The sequence below is a fragment of the Suricata suricatta genome, chromosome 8 (genome assembly GCF_006229205.1).
Source record: "Suricata suricatta isolate VVHF042 chromosome 8, meerkat_22Aug2017_6uvM2_HiC, whole genome shotgun sequence".
NCBI lineage: Eukaryota > Metazoa > Chordata > Mammalia > Carnivora > Herpestidae > Suricata > Suricata suricatta.
The window spans coordinates 59,339,497-59,360,814 of NC_043707.1; the positions used below are offsets into that span (position 1 = coordinate 59,339,497).

Below are 21,318 nucleotides of genomic sequence, written 5' to 3' on the forward strand. Positions count from 1 at the left end.
CAGGGCCTATCATTTCAGGAAATATTCTTTTAATGGTGTCTCTCAGTTTCTCTTGTTGTGTCTTTGAATATTTTATTTCCCTACTCAGCAATATTTGGGACTCACTGTCATGCACACTTTGGCTTGTTTCTTGGTGTAGCCCTAAGAAGGAAAACAGACAGACAAACACAGAGGGAACAGAAGCACACAAACACACAGAGAAATCAAAGAAACAAACACATTAAAAGGGGGAAAGAAAAGAAAGAAAATGGAGAGGAAAGAGATGAAAAGAAGAGAAGAAGCAAAAAATAAATAAAAGGGGTCAGAGACAACAAAGGACAGTGGACAGTCTAAAAGTGTATGACCAGTTGAGGGGAGAGTTAAGGATGAGATACAGGAGAATATATCTGGATTGAAAGAAGGTAAAAAACGAGAGAAAGGAGAAAGAAAAATAAGGAGTAAAGATTTTAAAAAATTTAAAAAAGGTAATAATAAAAAATAAGTACTAGAAAAGAGGGAAAAAAAATGAAGAAAAAATGAAAAAGAAAAGCAACAGCTCCCGCTGGTGGATAGGCGTTGTTTGGTGTGGTAGGTCTTGAAGGCTGCTCTCAGAGGCTCTGCCTTGGTGTCTGCAGAGAGTAGAATGGCCGCACACCAAGCTCTGCTGGAACTACGCAATATAGGCCACTCTAATGAGTCTGGTCTCCTTTTGCCGCGGTTGATCCTAGTTGTATTTTCCAGGCCTGCCTCGGTTCAAAGTTCTAGTCCATGCACTTTTATGCTACCACAGATGAGATGTATTTGCTTTGGTGGCTGGCTTCTTAGGGGGAGGGATCAGTTTGTCTTGGCTCAGGCAGGGATTTTAGCTGCCCCTGCCTCAGGCGAGGTGTGCCGCCTAAAGCGAGGTGCGTAGCAAGAGGTGAAGTGCACACTGTCACAGACACAACTGTGGATTCCCAGCCCGCAGCCGGGGATTGTGATTGCGTTGGGGTGAGATGAGTTTCTCTTGGCTTTGGTCAGCTGTTGCCCGAGGTGCCGCGGCGCTGCCAGAAATGAGCTGGGAACTCCTGCTGCCTGAGCATGCGCCCAGGCTTCCATCGCAGCCAACTCCCTGCCAGGATCGCGTGTAGGGGTGGGGGCTATTTTTCCCTGTTGGCACCCGGGATTCAGGATTCGCGCAGCCATGCTGGTGGCAAGATGCGCTGTGGAAATGAGGTGTGTGCTCCCACTCCAAAAACCGAGGTCGAAGTGAGCGCCCCTGGCGCCTCGCCTGCTGACTCCCTGCCGAGATGGTGCAGGGCTGGACACTGTTCTTTCCCTTGCGCCACCTGGGTTCGGGATTTAGGCAACCCAGCAGTTATCTATGGAGTGAGCTTCTCTCTCCAAGCCCAGTTAAGCGTTCTTTACCTCTTCCCCCAGAGACGGTACTATGAGCGTGTTCAGCCTCTCTCTCTCTTCCCTTTGCCTCTCGGGCTCTGCCATGTGTTGGGCTGGGGCTCCCACCTCTCCTGCCCGTCTTGGGCTGGCCCGTTTTCCAATCTCCCCAGTTCGCACTCACTCATTCAGGTATCTTTGAGGTTCTCTTGTTTTTGGAGTCTGTATTTTCTCTTTCCGCTCTTGCAGATGAGAGTAATGTCCTCAGTTTGGTAGATGGGGCAGACGAAGTTTACAGAGCTCCCTTCCTCTCCGCCATCTTGGCTCCTCTCTCTCTCTCTCTCTCTCTCTCTCTCTCTCTCTCTCTCTCTCTCTCGATTATCCTTTTTCTGAACCCTTAGTCTGTATGTTAAAATTATGGACTATAGGCTAGGGTGTTAGAATTACACTAGTTTCAAGGCGCCTGTGTGGCTTACGTAAGCATCCAACTTCGGCTCAGGTCATGATCTCACGGTTCATGGGTTTGAGCCCCACATTGGGGTCTGTGCAGACAGCTCATAGCCTGGAGCCTGCCTTGGATTCTGTGTCTCCTCTCTCTGCCCCTTCCCCACTCATGCTCTGTTTCTCTCTGTCTCAATAATAAATATTTAAAAAAAAAAGAGAAATATGCTAGTGTCACGAAATGAGAACATTTTCCAATTTTCTCTATACTTTGGAACCGTCAATAAACAAAGAATTATCTGTTCCTTGATGGTTTGATAGAACTCAGTTGGAGCTGGTACCTTTTTGAGGAATATATCTTTCTTTCCCCGCTTCCTTCATGATATTGGTCTGGTTGGATTTTCTGTCATTTCTTTAGTTTTGCTAATTTATATTTCCTTAAAGAGCCACAAATTTCAGCAACGTGTTTAAATGTATTAGTACAAGGACACCTGCGTGGCTCAGTCGGTTAAGCATTCGACTTGTGCTTGGGTCATGTTCTTGCGGTTCACAAGTTCAAGCCCCACATTAGGCTCTGTGCTGACAGCTCAGAGCCTGGAGCCTGCTTCAGATTCTGCATCTCCCTCTCTCTCTGCCCTGCCCCTACTCATACTCTGTCTCTCTCTCTCTCTCAAAAATAAAGAAAACATTAAAAATATTAAATGTATTAGTACAATATCATACACATTGTGTTACAATATTTTAAATCTTCATATCATTTCTCATATGTTCTTAATTTGTTTTGTCTTTTTTGGGGGCGGGTGTAGAGAGAGCATATGTGTGGAGGAGAGACAGAAAGGAGAGAGAGAGAAAATCTAAAGCAGGATCCACTCCCAGCATGAGGTCCTAGGTGGGGCCCAACTGGGATCCTGACCTGAGCTGAAATCAGGAGTTGGATGCTCAACCTCAGCTGATGAGCCAGCCAGGCCCTCGTCTTTTTGTTGTTGTTGTTGTTGTTTAGTGAGACTGGATGGTTTGTCTGTGTTTTTGGCCTTTTTGAAGAATGAGTTTTTCATTTTATTAGTTCTATACTATTTTTCTCCCTGTTCACTAATTCCTGTCATTTTTTTGGTGTTTTCAGTCAAATTCTAAAAATGCACTTATAAGTGCATTTGGTTATGACTTCAAAGTGACTGAAGGAGTTGTTTACTGCATATTCTAATAGGATTGTGAATCAGTTCGTTGAGACTTTAAAATCAGGCTACTGTTCTCTTCCTGCTGCTGTTCTATAGGCAGTGCTTTTAAAATTTGAGCATGCATCAGAATCACCTGCAAGAAAGGGTGCAAATTTGAATGTTGCCCTGTCCCTCACACTTCACTTTTTTTTTTTTTAGAACAAAACCCAAAATTCCAAAATTCTAATTATCACTGGATAAAACCAATCCTTTATTTTTACTGCCTTTATTGCCTTCAATGTGTTTGCTTACCTTCTTTGACAGTTTCTGTTAGCAGTTTTACCAGTTTTCTCTTTTTATTCTTATTGATTGCTCTTTCAGTGTTTTTTCCAGCACTGAATTTTCAGTGTTTTATAAACTTTTTCTGTTTTTATCTCTTTGGTTCCCTTCTTCTCGCTTTTCCATTTTTCAAAAAATGAGGGACTTTTGTTTTAATTATTAATTATTATTATTTGTAATAGAATTTATTATCAAATTAGTTTCCATACAATACCCAGAGCTCATCCCAACAAATGCCCTCCTGAATGCCCATCACCCACTTTCCCCTCTTCCCCACTGCCCCATTAACCCTCAGTTCTCAGTATTTAAGAGTAAAAAAGGAGGGAATTTAAAGTAGCTATATAAAATTCTTCAAGTATTTTATGAGGGACACACACCCCTGTTCCTGTAGAAGTTTTGAATAGCTACAACTTTTCTGGAATGTAGTTTTGGAATTTGTATCAAGTTTTATATTTGTTTATTTTGAGCTGTGATTGATCATAAGGAAATAATCCAAATTTTGGGTGTATGTGTATAAAAACAATCATAGGGGTGCCTGGGTGGCTCAGTCAGTTAAGTGTCCGACTTGGGCTCAGGTCATGATCTCACAGTCTACTGGTTCAAGCTGACAGCTCAGAGCCTGGAGCCTGCTTCAAATTCTGTCTCTCTCTCTCTCTCTCTGCTCCTCCCCTGCTCACACACTGTCTCTCTCACTCTCTCAAAAATAAATAAATGTAAAAAAAATTTTTTTAAATCATAGTTTTATTTCTAATTGTGAAAAATTGGAAAGTTTGTGTCCATAGTTAATGTAGGGGTTAAATGAATTATGGTATATCCATGGAATGGAATATTGTGCAACTGTTAAATTGTTACAGTTTTTTAGTGGTATGAGAAGGTATAAGTGCTAAGGAATAAGAATCGTGATTAAATTCTATAAATGGTTTAGCCTTAATTAGTTAAGCTTAAATATGTATATTGTGTGTATGGGTGATGTTGGTATAACTTTATTAGGAATAGATCTGAATATTTTCGTAATCAGAAAAATATACTGTATTTTTAAAGGTATTTAGGATTTGATAGTGTTCATCAATAGAAATTATTAAGATAGGCTTGTGGTATGATTTAAACAGGCATGAGATTGCATGGTTATTACCAGGTCCAATTTTATCATGACCTCAGGGTGCATGGCTGGCTCAGTCAGAAGAGTGTGTGACTTGATCTCAGCATTGGGTGTAGAGATTACTTAAAATCTTAAAATAAATAGATTTTAATAATGGGTAAAATGTAGCTACTAAATGTAAGACTGAACTAATGAACAATACTTCGCTGATTTTATAAAGTTAGGGCTTTTTTTTATTATAAGAAATGTGTACTGTTGTACAAAACTGAAATAATATAATGGTATCTAAAGTGAATACTGAAAGTTCCCTGTGTATCTGCTTATTTACTTTTAATACAAATAGGTTCACACTATATTATTGTGCAGTTTTAACCTAATCATGTCATCTTTCCCTTAACTTGAAGACTATTACTTTTACATATATGTGGATTTAAGAGAAGCAGAAATTAAGAGCAAGATCATAATGGTAAATTTGCCTTTGTTGACCTTTCTCCTTCATGAATTCCGTCATTGAAAATAGAGTCTCTTTAAAACAGGGAAATTTTATAATTATATACAACAAGTAAGGTATTTTTTTCTTCAAGTCTTCCTGTATTTGTATGCGTGTTTATTTTTTTAATTTTGGTACTATATTTTTATATAATAGGTACAGGTACAATATCAACAGCAGCATGAACAACAGAAAAAAGATTTAGAAATCCTCCATCAACGAAACATCCAGCAACTACAAAACAAATTATCTGAGTTAGAAGCAGCTAATAAAGACCTAACGGAAAGAAAATATAAAGGAGACTCTACCATCAGAGAACTGAAAACAAAACTATCCGGTGTTGAAGAGGTATTGAACTTTGGGTTTGTTCCTCCCACCCCGAATTTAAAACAGTGTTTTAATTTGGTGACTTTATTACTTGTGTGTGTGGTGTTTCTCTGATGCTTTGCAAGGATCTCTTGGTATTAGAGTAATCAGTTCAGATAATGCGAAAATAATTGAGATTCTAAAATCTGAGAGAAAATGATAAGAAAGGAACTGAGGTAAAATTGGATATTTTTAGTTAGGGTCTTGAGGAGTGGATCATTGGCACAATGATCAGTGTACTTTTAATATCCTCCCAGTGTCTGCGGCTCCGTATGCTCAGCATTGACAGAGCCGACTCTTTCAGCCTACCTACCTAACGAAGCAAACAACTATGTGAAGTTGTATCTAATAATGATAATAGCTAAGCTTACTGAACACATGCTATGTGACAGGCACTCTGTAACTATTTTACTTACAGTAGCCCATTTAATTCTCGCAACAATTCTTTTAAAGAAGTTACTATTATCCCTGTTTTGCAGATGATAAACTAAGGCAAAGAGAAGTTAAGTAACTTGCCCAAGGTCACATAACTAGTAAGTGGAAGAGCAAGGATTGGAACCTCTGTTACTTGCTTGTCCTTAGGACTCCCTTGATCTTTCAGGCAACGGACATTTTTTAAATCTTGCTATCGTGACACATTGTTGATGCATTGGCCCTATGTATTTTTTATACATTGATGTCATGCATTACTCAGAAGATGTAGATTTTGTTAAGTCTATCAAATTTAAAGATAACCAGTGTTCCATGAGCTCATGACCCTTCCCATTCCATTTCACCAGTCTCTTATGCTTAGGAAATTCTAAAGCCTGACTTGATAATTGCTGCCACTTACTATTTATTATGTACTAGGCATTATGCTAAGCAAGGTGCATTAGGGTATTTATGAAGATTAAGTGAAGTAATTTATGAAGTGTTACTTCTGTTTTACAAATGAGGGAACTGAGATTTAGTTAAAATAATTCATAAGATTATACAGAAGTGGGGCACCTGGGTGGCTCAGTCAGTTAAGCGTCCAGCTTCGGCTCAGGTCATGATCTCACGGTTCGTGGTTTCGAGCCCTGCATCAGGCTCTGTTCTGATGGCTAGCTCAGAGCCTGGAGACTGTCTTCAGATTCTGTGTCTCTCTCTATCTCTGATCCTCCCCTGCTCACGCTCTCAAAAAATAAACTAATTAAAAAAAAAAAAGATTGTACAGAAGAACCTAGATTTGTATTCAAGTCTATCTGATAGCAGAGTCTGCTGCTAAAACCACTGTAGCATAATACTAGAAAATTATTTTGTATAGTTTTTGTTAAAAATGAAAGTTACCTAGGAATACTATATACTGGACTTGCATATATTGGCTATATTTGGTTGACGCTAGCTGAATAGGGAGTGATCCATCCTAGATTTTTAATTAACGCTTATGTTTGCTTGTTTTTGTTTTAAAGAGTGAACCAATAGGAAATCCAGAAGTGTTAACAAATTTGTTGACATGGAAAGATATTTGTAGTATTTAAAGAAGGTAGATTATAAAACTTGACAATATGAGCACTTTCTAAAAAAAATCCATATATATAAAATGAGCAAAATGGTAACTCTAGATCATAGCTGCCAGCCTTGGCTACCCTTAGAATCAGTTGGAGAATTCTTAAATGCCCTCATGCCCAGGCCATACCTCACACTAACTGTAAATATGACTCTCTTGGGGATGATACCAGGCATCAGCAGTTTTTAAACCTACTCAGGTGATTTCAATATGCATAGTAGCTTGAGAACCGTCACTTATGTGGTAGAATGATAGGGCTTTTTATTTACTTTATGTTTTAGAAATTCTGTTATAATAGGCATTTATTACCTAAGTGATTTTTTTATTTTTATTTTTTTATTTTTCTAATACATATATATTTTAATGTTTATTCATCTTTGACAAAGAGAAACAGACTGTGAGAAAGAAGCGGCAGAGAAAGAGAGGGAGACAGAATCTGAAGCAGGCTCCACACTCTGAGCTGTCAGTACAGTGCCCGATGTGGGGCTGGTACTCACAAACCACTAGATCATGACCTGAGGCGAAGTTGGAGGCTTAACTGACTGAGCCACCCAGGGGCCATCCTCAGTGAATTTTTTAACATGTAAATTTCAAGATACCAGAAAATCCTTATTACTAGTTTTTTAGAGTTGTAGTAATTTATTTATAAATCAGGATTATTTTCCTTGTTATTAAATTAGATATTAGTATATTTTACAATTACATTTCAAATCTACAATTTAAATAAGTCTTTAGAGGGACTTCCAAATCCTTTTAAAAGAAATCAGTACTAGAACTTTAAAACTATTAAGGACATTTTAAAAATATTTTAAACATCTTAATTGTAAAAAAACCACAGCGGGCCGATTTCTCTTTTTCATGCTGCATCATTTTTTTTTCTTCCTGTAGGAGCTCCAGCGGGCTAAGCAAGAAGTCCTCTCTTTGCGAAGAGAAAATTCTACCCTAGATGCTGAATGCCATGAAAAAGAAAAGCATATTAATCAGCTGCAAACAAAAGTGGCTGTTTTAGAACAGGAAATCAAGGATAAGGACCAGCTTGTTTTAAGAACAAAGGAAGCATTTGATACAATCCAGGAACAAAAGGTCTATTTAAACATTTTTTAAACAAATTGATGATCACATTTACAAGTGATGCTTTTTTTAATACACAAATATCTTATTGATCATGTTTTTAAAAATATGTTTCAGGTGGCTTTAGAAGAAAATGGTGAGAAAAATCAGGTACAACTAGGAAAACTTGAAGCTACAATAAAATCATTATCAGCAGAACTTCTTAAGGTTTGTTTTTAACAATAACAGAATATTAAATTCCATTGGATTAGGTAGAGATAATACATATGAAGCTCTTTTACAGGCAAATGAGATTATCAAGAAGTTGCAAGGGGATCTGAAAACTCTGATGGGTAAATTGAAACTGAAGAATACAGTAACTATTCAGCAAGAGAAACTCTTGGCTGAGAAGGAAGAAAAATTACAAAAGGAACAAAAGGAATTACAAGATGTTGGACAGTCTCTCCGAATTAAAGAGCAAGAGGTAGTGGACATTTTGTTTTTTGCATGTGTGACTATTTGCGAAGTATAACAAATTTTCTCATATACAGTTTTAAAATTTCTATTTTGTTATATTTGAGAATAGCTTTGGCTCCCCTCCCCCCAAGAAGAATATGATTAATTTCAACAGAAGTTAACCCATTACAGCTTGAAAAGTTAGTTATCATGACTCAGATACCTTGAGTGTTCATATATGTGTATAGTCTGTGTGTATGTACATATATAGATAGTTACACAGGAGAGCTATAACTCATTTAGTCTATTTAATAATAGTTAACAGTAATCAATTATTAATAAAAATACACTCCAGTTTTTATTTAGCCTTTATTATATCAGGATTGAAATATTTCAGGTATGCAAGTTACAAGAACAATTAGAAGCTACAGTTCAAAAACTTGAAGAAAGCAAACAACTTCTAAAAAATAATGAAAAGTGTAAGTATTTTAACTTTTTACATAAAAGAGGTGTGTAACTGTACTCTTAATCTGGAAACGTTACTTGAATACATGAAAGTCTAGGTAAGTTAAGATACTGCTCCATAGAAATCATTTGTTTTAAGCGTCCTGTCTCCATGTCTTCGCTACAGTAACTTAGGAATGAGTTGCCCTGTGAAACACTTACTCTTCTAAAGAGAACCGTATTCACACGTGTCAGAGACCCAAAGTTGTGTTGAAAATACTGGTAATTTAAATTCTTCACTGATTAAAATTCTCCACTACTCCTTGTTTAATTGCTATATTTATCTAATAGCAGCAACATGAATTATGAAAAACTAAAATATAAGTTCAACCTTGTGACATTTTCTCAGGTTTTAGTGTTGGTTATCAGACAAGAGTGGGGACTTTTAAGTAAACGAAAGTATCATTCTAGAAGTGAAAGCCTTGAGAGAGACCCTTGACTAGCAGAAATACATGCTATTGATTGTAATAGAATAAGGAGTTCTATGTGGTGGTTGCTAAAATAAGGCTTTAATGACGAAAATTTAGGTGAACCTGTAGTCTTCTCTGATATAAGGTAGTTTTAAAGACAAGATTTAAGAAATCTTAATATAATTTTTAAATGTTTATAATTAGAAAAAAATCAAAATTCTCTACCTCATTTTGTTCTTTTATTTAAGTAATCACATGGTTAAATAAAGAACTAAATGAAAATCAGCTAATGAGAAAGCAAGATGTCTTGGGGCCTTCCACCACTCCACCTGTACACTCAAGCAGCAACACAATCAGAAGTGGCATTTCTCCTAACTCGAATGTGGTAAGATTTAAACTAAGATGTGAGTAGTCATGGGGCACCTGGGTGATGATGTCGGCTCAGGCCATGGTCTCAAGGTTCGTGAGTTCGAGACCTGCATGAGGCTCTGTGCTAACAGTGCAGAGCCTGCTTGAGATTCTTTTTCCCTTTCCCCTGCTTGTTCATGTATATTCTCTCTTTCTCTCTCTCTCTCTCTCTCTCTCTCTCTCAAGATAAATTAACCTAAAAAAAAAAGATGTGAGTGGTCTTAGTACCTTTCCTAGAAACAAAAATATTCTCAGACTGTGAGGAAGTTTCCATGACTTCAGGTGTTGGTGCTAATATGACTAGAGTCCTACACTTATTAGCACTGAGGTAAAGTTTAAGTCCACATTGGAAGTGTGACGTATAGGTATACTTGCTCTTAACAAAGAGGCTATATTTCAAGGGCACACTTCTTTTTTTTTTTTTATAATGCCTTTTATTTATTTTTGAGAGACAGAGACACAGTGCAAGCAAAGGAGGGTCAGAGAGAGGAGACACAGAATCCGAAGCAGGCTCCAGCCTCTGAGTTAGCTGTCAGCACAGAGCCTGACATGGGGCTCGAACCTGTGAACCATGAGGTCATGCCCTGAGCCAAAGCCGGACGCTTAACTGACTGAGCCACCCAGCCGCCCCATTTCTTTTTAAGATTTTATTGGATATAGAAATCATTCAGTAATAACTAAAGTAATGCCAAATGTGCTGAAAAGCTTACAGTATTCAGGGGCCCTTAAGGGTGAATATGCTTTGTGCTCAAGTTTGTAACTAAGATTGAAAGGAGGAGCCTAAACTGAATTCTATTTGAAAAAGAAAAAAACAAAGAAATGTCCTTTTATCAGTCTTGTCAGTTCTAGATCCTCTAAGGAACTAGTTAAGAAATACAAGCTTTCTAGCCCCCAGTATCAGGTCTCTTGCTTTTTCTTCGCAAGAAATTAGGAGAAAAAGAGCAGCTCCTTCCATCTGGGAGCTCGCTGCCATCAGCAAGGCCCTGGTGTTGCTAGGAGAGTTGTCCTGGCACTCAACAGCCAGGCCTTGGGGCCTCCTGTTGAACAAACAGTATCGCAGAAAATCAACATCAGGCAAAGCCACTTTGTGACTGTGACAGATCAAGACAAAAACAAGACCACCTCATAATCACATCTGTACACAATTTTAAAAAATGAACATTGCCAAACCACAGTAATACACAAGCTTAATCCTGGCTAACATGATTATTGATGCTTCATTACCAATTATAGTTTTGACCTTAATTTATTCCTCATTTACAAGATTTATTTCTGATAGTCATATAGTGAATCCTCATTTACAGATAGCTTCCAACCCACAACAAAGCCACACTTTATTAAACTGTCTCTTATACTACCTACCACACAAGTCCAATAAATAAGTCCCTTTTGACACCTTCATACTGTCACATCCCCTTTAGTAGGTTCCCCACAGGATGCAGCCTCCATTGTGTGCAAGGAGCAGTAAACCCTGGGTGTGCACCTAAAGATACATTTCTTGTCATTTTTGGTTGGAGAGCATTAGCAGAGGATTTAAAATGTAAATATTTCATTGAGGTTTAAATCTATCCTTGTAAATCAGATAGTACTTAATGTTTAAAGAGAGATGGATTTTTGCTAAATTAGAAAAAGGTATACAAAGAAGTACCTAGTACTGAGTGACCAACTTGAAAAAATTTGACAGGCCTAACCTTCATGACTATGTAAAAAGTATTTTTTTGTCATATGACCACTGATGTACATAATTGCTTCCTAAGATTTGTGTTTCAGTTGTCCTCATAAAAATAAACTCTTTTCATGACATTGGTTAATGATGGTGTGACCATATTGAATATTCGTGGCCAAGCAAGTTATTGTCTCAAGTAGTCCATGTAAGAACACATGTCTTGGGGTCCCTGGTGGCTCAATTGGTTAAGTGTCCGACTTCAGCTCAGATCATGATCTCACTGTTCATGAGTTCAAGTCTCACATCAGGCACTGTGCTGTTTTGTACGCATTCTGGCAGAAAAGTATTTTTATTTTGTATCTGATTGGCTTATTGATCTGTGACTCCACCCTTCCCCCTTCCCCTGTTTTAGGAATGGAAGGCCTATAGGGAACCCAGGTGTTCAGAGAAGTCGTTGTTTGAACTCAGTTCAGAGCCAGATCCAACGGTTTACTTTGTCAAGCTTGAACAGCCTTTCTTTAAAAAGCCTAAAGCTATCCTAGCCTCGTGCTGTATAATAAAGCGGAGTTTTGTGGTGTCAGGATAAAATTGGCCTCTAAGATAGGACTCTCATTTAGTTAGGTATTATCACAGATGCTAATGCCTCCTGGATTGGCTAGTTCTATTTATTTATTTTTTAAATTTTTTAATGGTTTTTATTTATTTTTGAGAGAGAAAGAGACAGTGCGAGCAGGGGAGGGTCAGAGAGAGAGAGAGAGAGAGGGAGACACAGACTCCAGGCTCTGAGCTAGCTGTCAGCACAGAGCCCGACGCAGGGCTCGAACCCACGAACCGTGAGATCATGACCTGAGCTGAAGCCAGACGCTTAACCGACCAAGCCACCCAGGCGCTCCATGGCCAATACTATTTAGAACTAATGTCTCACCCTTAACCGTTTTTATGTTTTGATTTTTAGGTTGATGGTAGACTTATGTACCCAGCCTGTGGGATCGGTTATCCTGTCTCCTCTGCATTTGGATTCCAGAATACCTTTCCTCATTCTATATCTGCCAAAAATAACATCCATCCAGTTTCTGGACCAAAGGTACACAAATTAAGTAATACTTTTTTGGGGCAACAAATAGCAACTTATTAAGTACTTTTAATTTTAAAAATTCAGCCTTTGATCACTTGCTAAATATTATTAAATATCTAGTTCATGTTTATAGGAAATACTGTCTGCACTATATGGTATTTTTTGAATTGCTGTAGTTTATGAAAAGGTAAAGATCAGTATGCTTAAAATTGATTCCTATTCAACCTCTTTTTCCATTTTTATTCATTCTCTACATATATCTTTTACAACTCTCAATCTTATCTAGGGTTACTGACTTCATATTGTTGATGTATTAGCTATGGTGACATTTTTGGATTCTATTGTCAGGATTTAAAGTCTGATAAGGCAGGATTAAAGCATATTCTACAATGTAGTTCTGGCAACCTTATCTTAAATAGCATAGGGCTAGGATTTCCTCAGATCTGTTTTATTTGCTAAGGCTTTTTCCTACCCACTTGAGTTCTTTGTTATCATTGTTATTACTAATGTCTAACATATTTTCATATGTATTATAATCTTCACAGTAATTTCATCCACCAGACCAACCACTGCTTCTGTTTTCATTACTAACTTTAGGTCAAAAATAATTTTTTTTCCCCCTAAATCCTGGAGATAAACATTTTTGAAAAGAATATTTTATAAAAGAATTGAGGGCTTTGATATTGTTATTATAAACACTTTTTCAAAAGGCACGTGGGTGGCTCAGTAAGTTAAGTGTCTCTTAATCTTGGCTCAGGTCACGATCTCACCGTTTGTGAGATCCGAGCCCTGTCAGGCTCTGCATTAAGAGTGTGGAGCCTGTTTTGGATTCTCTCCCTCCCTCTCTGCCCCCTGTGTGCCTGTGCACTCTCTCTAAAAATAAAGAAATAAATAAACCCTTTATCAAACTAGTTTTGGGCTACTCTAAAAATAAGTTGCCTGTGTTGCTTAGGCGTATGCTTTTTTGCTAAAGCCTTGTTAACTGTCATCTGGAGCTATTGAGAATTCTCAGTGAGATGAGATTAAGTGAGTTTTATGCTTAGAATATCATTATGTAAAGATGTACTTAGATGGGTTTTTTTGCATTGCTTGCTAAAGAACATTAGATATGTGTGTTCAGAGGAGTACTGTTTTTACAATGTTAAGTAAATCTTGTACTATTCATTAGCTTTATTTAAATTTTAATTCCTAATAAACATAGTGTATATTAGCTTCAGGTGCACAATGTAGTGATTCAGTGATTCTCTGTATTACTCAATGCTCATCAAGATAAATGTACACTTAATCCCCTTCACTAACTTCACCCAACCCTCCTCACCCCCCTTCTGGTAACCATCAATTTATTTTCTATAGTTTATTTTTTGGTTTGTCTCTTTTTTTCACCTTTGTTTTGTTTCTTAAATTTCACATGTGGAATATGAAATCATGTGGTATTTGTCTTTCTTTGATATATTTCACATACTATTATACCTTAATAGCTCCATCCATGTGATTTATTTATTGCAAATGGCAAGATTTCATTCTTTTTTATGGTTGAATAGTATTCCTGTGTGTGTGTGTGTGTGTGTGTGTGTGTGTGTTGTGTGTGTGTGTGTGTGTTGTGTGTGTGTGTGTGAGAGAGAGAGACAGAGAGAGATGTATATACACACATACGTATATATAGATCTTCTTGACCCCTTGATCTCTTCATGGATACTTGGGTTAGTTCCATAATTTGGCTATTGTAAATAATGCTGCCGTAAACATAGGAGTGTATATATCTTTTCAAGTTAGTGTTTTCATGTTTGTTGGATAAATACCCAATATTTACTGAATCATATGGTAAGTTTTTTTTTAATTTTTAGAGGAACCTCCAGTTCCCAACAACAGTGTATGAGCATTCCTTTTTCTTCACACCCTTGCCAACACCTGTAGTTTTTCTTTCCTTTTTTTTTTTTGAATACTTGTTTCTTGAATATTATTGTTTTTTAATGAATATCTGCATATTAAAGTGTGGTTGCATTTTGGGATCAATTTTTTTTTCTTCAGAATTATTGAATTGCTTTTTCATTTTATTTCTAAGTCGTTTTCTAATTCCAGTTAGTTAACAATGTTATTAGTTTCAGGTGTATACTCTAGTAATTTAGCAGTTCCATACATCACCGTGTGCCCATCACAAGTGCATTCCTTGATTCCCCACCGCCTATTTAACCCCTCTCTCCATGCCCCTCCCCTCTGGTAGCCATCAGAGTGTTCTCTGTAATTAAAGTTATTTTTTGCTTTGTCTCTCATTTTTTTCCTTGGTTTGTTTGTTTTGTTCCTAAATTCCACAAGTAAAGTCATATGGTATTTGTCTTTCTCTGTGACCTATTTATCACTTAGCATTACAATCTCTGGTTTCATCCACATCATTGCAAAAGGCAAGATTTCAGATTTTTATGGCTGAATAATATTCCATTTTGTATATGTACTACATCTTCTTTACTCATTTATCAGTTGATGGACACTTGGACTGCTATAAACATAGGGGTGCATGTATCCCTTTGATTTACTGTTTTCATGTACTTTGGGTAAATATCCAGTAGTGCAATTGGTGGATCGTAAGATGGTTCTATTTTTAACTTTATTTATTTTTTATTAAAAAAGTTTTTTTAATGTTTTATTTATTTTTGAGAGAGAGAAAGACAGTGTGAGCAGGGGAGGGGCAGAGAGAGAGAAAGACAGAATCTGAAGACAGCCTCCAGGCTCTGAGCTGGCAGCACAGAACCCAATGTGCAGCTTGAACCCACGAACCATGAGATCATGACCTGAGCTAAAGTTGGACGCTTAACTGACTGAGCCACCCAGGTGCCACTATTTTTAACATAAAAAAACAGTTTATTTATTTTGAGAAATAAGAGTGTGTCACGCGTGAGTGAGGAAGGGGCAGAGAGCGGGTGGGTGGGTAGGTGGGGGAGAATCCCAGATACACTCCATGCTGTTACCACAGAGCCCAAATCCATGCTGTGAGATCAGGATCTGAGCCGAAATCAAGAGTCAGACACTTAACCGAGCCACCCAGGCACCCCTCTGTTTGTAACTTTTTGAGGAAACCTCATATTGTTTTCCCAATTGTTTCTTTATTTTAAACAGCTTTCCAGGAATATATATAATATTCCATATGAGGACAGGAAATACTAGATTCTTTCCAGATAGTTGCCTAGTTTGTAGAACTAAATATGACTCACAAGATTACCTTTCTTATTCTTCTGGAATTGGAGAAGTCATTATAACAAGGACATTCTTAAATATAGAAGCAAGGCTTCTGCGGTGTCCTATATTATTGATTTCTGAATTCTTTTGATCATGTATCCCCAACAGTTATAAAACAAAAGAAAACAGTTTTTAAACACATGAAACACTTCGGGGGCGCCTGCGTGGCTTAGTCGGTTAAGCGTCTGACTTCGGTTCAGGTTATGATCTCTTGGTTTGTGGGCTCAAGCCCCGCATCAGGCTCTGTCCTGACAGCCCAGAGCCTGGAGCCTGCTTCAGATTCTGTGTCTCCCTCTCTCTCTCTGCCCCTCCCCTGCCATGCTCTGGCTCTGTCTCTCAAAAATGAATAAATGTTTAAAAAACAAACACACACATAAAAGACTTGACTTTGAGTTTGAATCTCTAATAACATGAATATTTATTTGTGAATTGTATGCATATACTACTGTGTATATTACATACATTATAGTTTACTGGTTAAGAAGGTGGAATCTGATGTTAGAATTTAAATCCTGTCTTGGGGCTCCTGGGTGGCTCAGTTGGTTAAGTGTCTGACTTTGGCTCAGGTCATGATCTCCCAGTTAGTGGGTTCGAGCCCTACATCGGGCTCTATGCTGATAGCTCAGAGTCTGGAGCCTGCTTCGGATTCTGTGTCTCATTCTCTCTCTGCCCCTCCCCCATTTGTGCTCTGTCCCTCAAAAATAGATAAATGTAAAAAAATAAACAAAATTTAAATCCTCTCTTTATCAATGTGAATTGGCCCAGCCACTGACACACAAAAAGTAACAAGCATCTAACTCTTAGGCTTCAGTGTCTCCCCTTGTAAAGTAGAGCAATAATTTTGTCTCCCTTACTAGGTTATTGATTTTCTTTTCCTACCTCAGTGCATGGTCATTATCACTGCCCACTTTGGAGGCCACTGATCTGGTTAGTCTTGCGCTAACAGATATTGTGATTAAAACATGATCTTTTTAGTTGGGAAAAAAAAGAAATTTTATTTCATGACATTGAAATTGTGATATACCTGATATCTTTAAATGTTAATGTTGGGATTTAGTACATTCAAATAGATGCTTAACTGTGAGGATGCAAAATAAAATGCGTTAAATTAACATAAGGTAGGCAAGAAACAATCATGCTGAAGGAAATACAAAGGAGTGTTTTAAAAGATTGTGGCATACTGACGAATAGAACATTTGATAGTGTCATGTTCAGTTGAGCGTCCTGACTCTCGATTTTGGCTCAGGTCATGATCCCAGGATCTTGGGATTGACCTTGTGTCGGGCTGTGCATTGAGCATGGTGCCTACTTAAGATTCTCTTTCCCTCTTCCTCTGTCCCTCTTCCCCACTTGCACGTGTCTGCACACGCTCAAAGAAATGAATGATTGAACAAATAAATTAATAAATAGTTTCCATTAAAAATTTTTGATAATTTCTTAAGGGAGACAAAATAACTTCTTTATTTTTGAAGACAATAGGCAAGGATTCATTCATTCAATAAATATTTAATGAATTTTTAGTATGGCCATACATTGTTCTGTTACAAGAGACACAGCACTGAAAAGACAAAGTCCTCGCCAATATGTTTGTGGTGAAAACCCCATTATGATTGCAAACTATAATATCTTTTAAACAGAACTGTTATCAAGATGTTATTTGAGGGGCGCCTGGGTGGCTCAGTCGGTTAAGTGTCCGACTTCTGCTCAGGTTAGGATCTCAAGGTTCATGGATTCAAGCCCCACGTCGGGCTCTGTGCTGACAGCTAGCTCAGAGCCTGGAGCCTGTCTTCAGAGCCTGTGACTCCCTCTCTCTCTGACCCTCCCCTGCTCGTGCTGTCTCTGTCTCTCAAAAAATAAATAAAAAAACATAAAAAAAAAATTAAAAAAAAGATGTTATTTGATTTCAAAGAAAATGCTTGTGATGAAATCACTTAAACACTTCACAGTGTCTGAAGATAATTTTTTTGTGTGGGATAAACCCTTAAGGTCAAACACGATCAGATTTCATCGTTGAGGTTATGTGAGGATTTCCTGCAATAAGAAAGTAGCTATCTAACATCAGATGATTGGTTTACGTTGATAATGTTTAGCCCACAATGTATATTTAGAGACAGATTTTACCTAGAGATAACATCTCTCAGTTAGACTCAACACTTCATTTACCACATGGTTCTAAATTTTTGCTTATTTTGTGTTATTTAAAAAATATATATATATGAGCATGGGAAGCTCCTAAATGTATAGGAGGATGTACTGTCTAAATGTCCCTCCTGTGGTCCCCAGGTTTCTCCTCAGAGAAAATCATTGTTAGGAGTTTTTTATGATATGTTCCAAAAATATTTAAAGCATACACATGTGTGGACATGTATACGTATGTCTGTTTGTATTCACGAGTGTATATAAATAAAAATAAGCAGTACATGCCTACTGTTCCATGCCTTTTTTTTCATTCAATAGTATTATCATGAAATAGGTCCATTTCCATGTATTAGAATGTTAATTTTTGTTTTTTAATGAGTTCTTCGTATTCTAGTGAATGCATATACTATACTTCATTTAACTAGTGCTCTGTTAATGGATCGGTTTTCAATCTAGATACTCATACCATGCTTCAGCAAGTATATGTATATGTATCTGTGGTCTTTTACTAATAGATTTGTAGGATAAATTCTTATTTATTTTTATATTTTTCTACTTTTTTAAAAAATTTAATTCCAGTAGAGTTAACATACAGAGTTAAGTTCGTTTCAGGTATATAATATAGTGATTCTGCAATTCTATGTATTACTCAGTGCTCATCAGGATAAAGTGCACTCTTAATTCCCTTCACTGATTTCACCTGTCTGCTCATCCCCTTCTCCTCTGGTAACCATCAGTTGGTTTTCAATAGTTAAGAGTCTATTTTTTGATTTGTCTCTTTCCTTTGGTCATTTGTTTCGTTTCTTAAATTACACATATGAGTGAATTCACTCATGATTATTTGTCTTTCTCTGACTTAGCATTCATTATACTCTCGTTCTCTGTTGCGAATGACAAGATTTCTTTCTCTTTTTCTTTTGTTGTTGAGTACTGTTCCATTGTATACTGTTCCACATTTTCTTTATGTAAGATAAATTCTTAGAACTAACTGGGTCAGAGATAATTTTGTCAGTCTGGTGATTTTGATGAAGATTAATATTTATTTCCCTCATTATTAAGTGAGAAACATCAACTTTGTGTTTATAGTTTGTTTCCTCTTCTATAAAATGTCTATTTCTTTTTTTTAAACTTTTTTTTAATGTTTTATTTATTTTTGATACAGAGAGACACACAGCATGAGAGGGGGAGGGGCAGAGAGAGAAGGAGACACAAGACAGGAAACAGGCTCCAGGCTCTGAGCTAGCCGCCAGCACAGACGCGGGGCTCAAACCCACGAACGTGAGATCTGACCTGAGCCAAAGTCAGAGGCTTAACCGACTGAGCCACTCAGGCGCCCCTAAAATGTCTATTTCTGTATCCATTTTTTGTTTGAGATGTTTAGTCCTTAAAAAATGACATCTTAACTATTTTTTATATATTCTGGTCACCAGTCTGCTGTTGGTTTTATATGTTAATTTACTGTTTTCCAATTTTTGCCTTGTCTTTTTACTCTTTATGGTGCCTTTTTAAAAAAAATTTTTTTAACTTTACTAAAGTATAATCTATATACCTTAAAATTCTCCCACCATTAAGTTTACAGTTCAGTAACATAATTTGTAGAGTTGTGACACTGTCATGGCAGTCCATTTTTAGAGCGTTTCCATGTCCCCAAGGGGTTCCCTACTGCATATTTGCAGTTAATCCACACTCTTGCCCCCAGCCCTAGGCAAGTACTGATCTGCTTTCTGTCTTTAAATTTGCCTTACTACATTTCATATGAATAGAATCATAAACATGAAGTTTTTGTTGTCTGTTTTCACTCAGCATATGTTTGAGGTGTATCCAGGTTGCAGTGTGTATCAGTAGTTCTAGTATATCATTGAATGGATATGCCACCATTTGTGTATTCATTCACCATTTGATAGGAGACATTTGGGTCATTTTCAGTTTGGGGCTGTTACAAAGCTGCTTGTGAATGGTTGTATTCAAGTCATTGTATTTCTCTAAGGTGAATACCTAGAAATGGAATGGCTGGGGATATGTATTTCATTTTTAAGAAACTACCAAACTTTTCCAAAAGTGATTGAACCACCTACCACTAGCAGTCTGAGAATTCAAGACATATTATATTCTTGACAACAGCTGGTATGGTGAATTGTTTAATTTTAGCCATTCTAAAAAGTGTATAGAAATATCTTATTGTGACTTCTAACGTGCAGTTTCCTTAGTAACTAATGAAGTTGAGAGCATCTTTTCATATGCTTATTTGTTATCAGTGTATTGATTTTGGGGAAATATCTATTTAATCTTTTTTTTTTAATGTTTATTTTTGAGAGAGAGAGACAGTGAGAGTATGAGCAGGGAAGGGACAGAGAGAGAGAGGGAGACACAGAATCCAAAGCAGGCTCTAGGCTCTGAGCTGTCAACACAGAGCCTGACATGGGGCTTGAACTCACGAACCACAAGATCATGATCTGAGCCAAAGTCAGATGCTCAGCCAACTGAACCAACCATCACAAGTGCACTTCTTAATCCCCATCAGCTATCTAGCCAACCCCTCACCCCTCTCCCTTCAGATAACCATCAGTTCTCTGTAAATAAGAGTCTCTTTCTTTTTTAATGTTTATTTATTTTTGAGAGACACAGAGTGCGTGTGGGAGAGGGGCAGAGAGAGAGAGAGACACAGAATCTGAAACAGGCTCCAGGCTCCTAGCTGTCAGCACAGAGTCAGATGCGGGGCTCAAACTCATAAACTGTGAGATCATGACCTGAGCCAAAGTCAGAAGCCCAACTGACTGAGCCACCCAGGAGCCCAAAGAGTCTCTTAATATGTCTCTCTCTTATTTTTTTCCTTTTTCCCCCCTTAAATTCCACATGAGTGAAATCATAAGGTTATTTTTCTTTTTCTTTAACTTGTTTTGCTTAAACTCTCTAGCTGCACCATTTTATTACCAATGGGAAGATTTTGTTCTTTATGGCTGAATAATATTCCAGTGTGTGTGTGTGTGTGTGTGTGTGTATACATCTATTTATCTTCATTATCTTCTTTATTCATCAATCAGTGGGTGCTCGGGCTGCTTCCATAACTTGTCTGTTGTAAATAATGCTCTTATCAATGTAGAGGTGCATGGAATTATTTTCTGCATTGCCTTTTCTGCTGCTTTATTATTAGCACAGAAATAATTTCTGTATATTAATTTTATATTCTGCAATTTTATTGAATTCACCTATTTTAATAGTTTTTTGTAGAGCCTTTAGGGTTTTCTATGTAAAGTATTATGTCATCTGCAAATAGTGACTGTTTAATCCTTACCAATTTGGACGCCTTTTGTTTCTTGTTGTCTGCTGTGGTAGGACTTCCAGTATTATGTCAAATAAAAGTACCTAGAATGGACATCCCTGTGCTGTTTTTGATCTTAGGTGAAAAGGTTTCAGTTTTTCACTATTCAATATGATGTTGGCTATGGGTTTATCATATATGGCCTTTATTATGTTGAGGTGTTTTCTATAAACCCACTTTGTTGAAAATTTTTATAATGAATGGATATTGAATTTGTCAAATGATTTTTCTTTAGAGATTGAGATGATCATATGATTCGTATTCTATTTTTGCTAAAGTGGTGTTTCACA

The 21,318-nt window shown here is 37.2% G+C and overlaps 1 protein-coding gene across 2 annotated transcripts in view; it reads left to right on the top strand.

Annotated features, from left to right (window-relative positions):
* Nucleotides 1–21,318, top strand: part of SASS6 (SAS-6 centriolar assembly protein) — a 64,013-nt gene that overhangs the window by 26,282 nt on the left and 16,413 nt on the right. For both annotated transcript variants that reach the window (XM_029946450.1, XM_029946451.1), the window contains exons 8-14: nucleotides 5,033–5,224; nucleotides 7,659–7,853; nucleotides 7,959–8,048; nucleotides 8,125–8,304; nucleotides 8,674–8,755; nucleotides 9,439–9,575; nucleotides 12,220–12,348. In XM_029946450.1, the coding sequence (XP_029802310.1) occupies nucleotides 5,033–5,224; nucleotides 7,659–7,853; nucleotides 7,959–8,048; nucleotides 8,125–8,304; nucleotides 8,674–8,755; nucleotides 9,439–9,575; nucleotides 12,220–12,348 (1,005 nt within the window). The remainder of the gene's footprint in view (nucleotides 1–5,032; nucleotides 5,225–7,658; nucleotides 7,854–7,958; nucleotides 8,049–8,124; nucleotides 8,305–8,673; nucleotides 8,756–9,438; nucleotides 9,576–12,219; nucleotides 12,349–21,318) is intronic.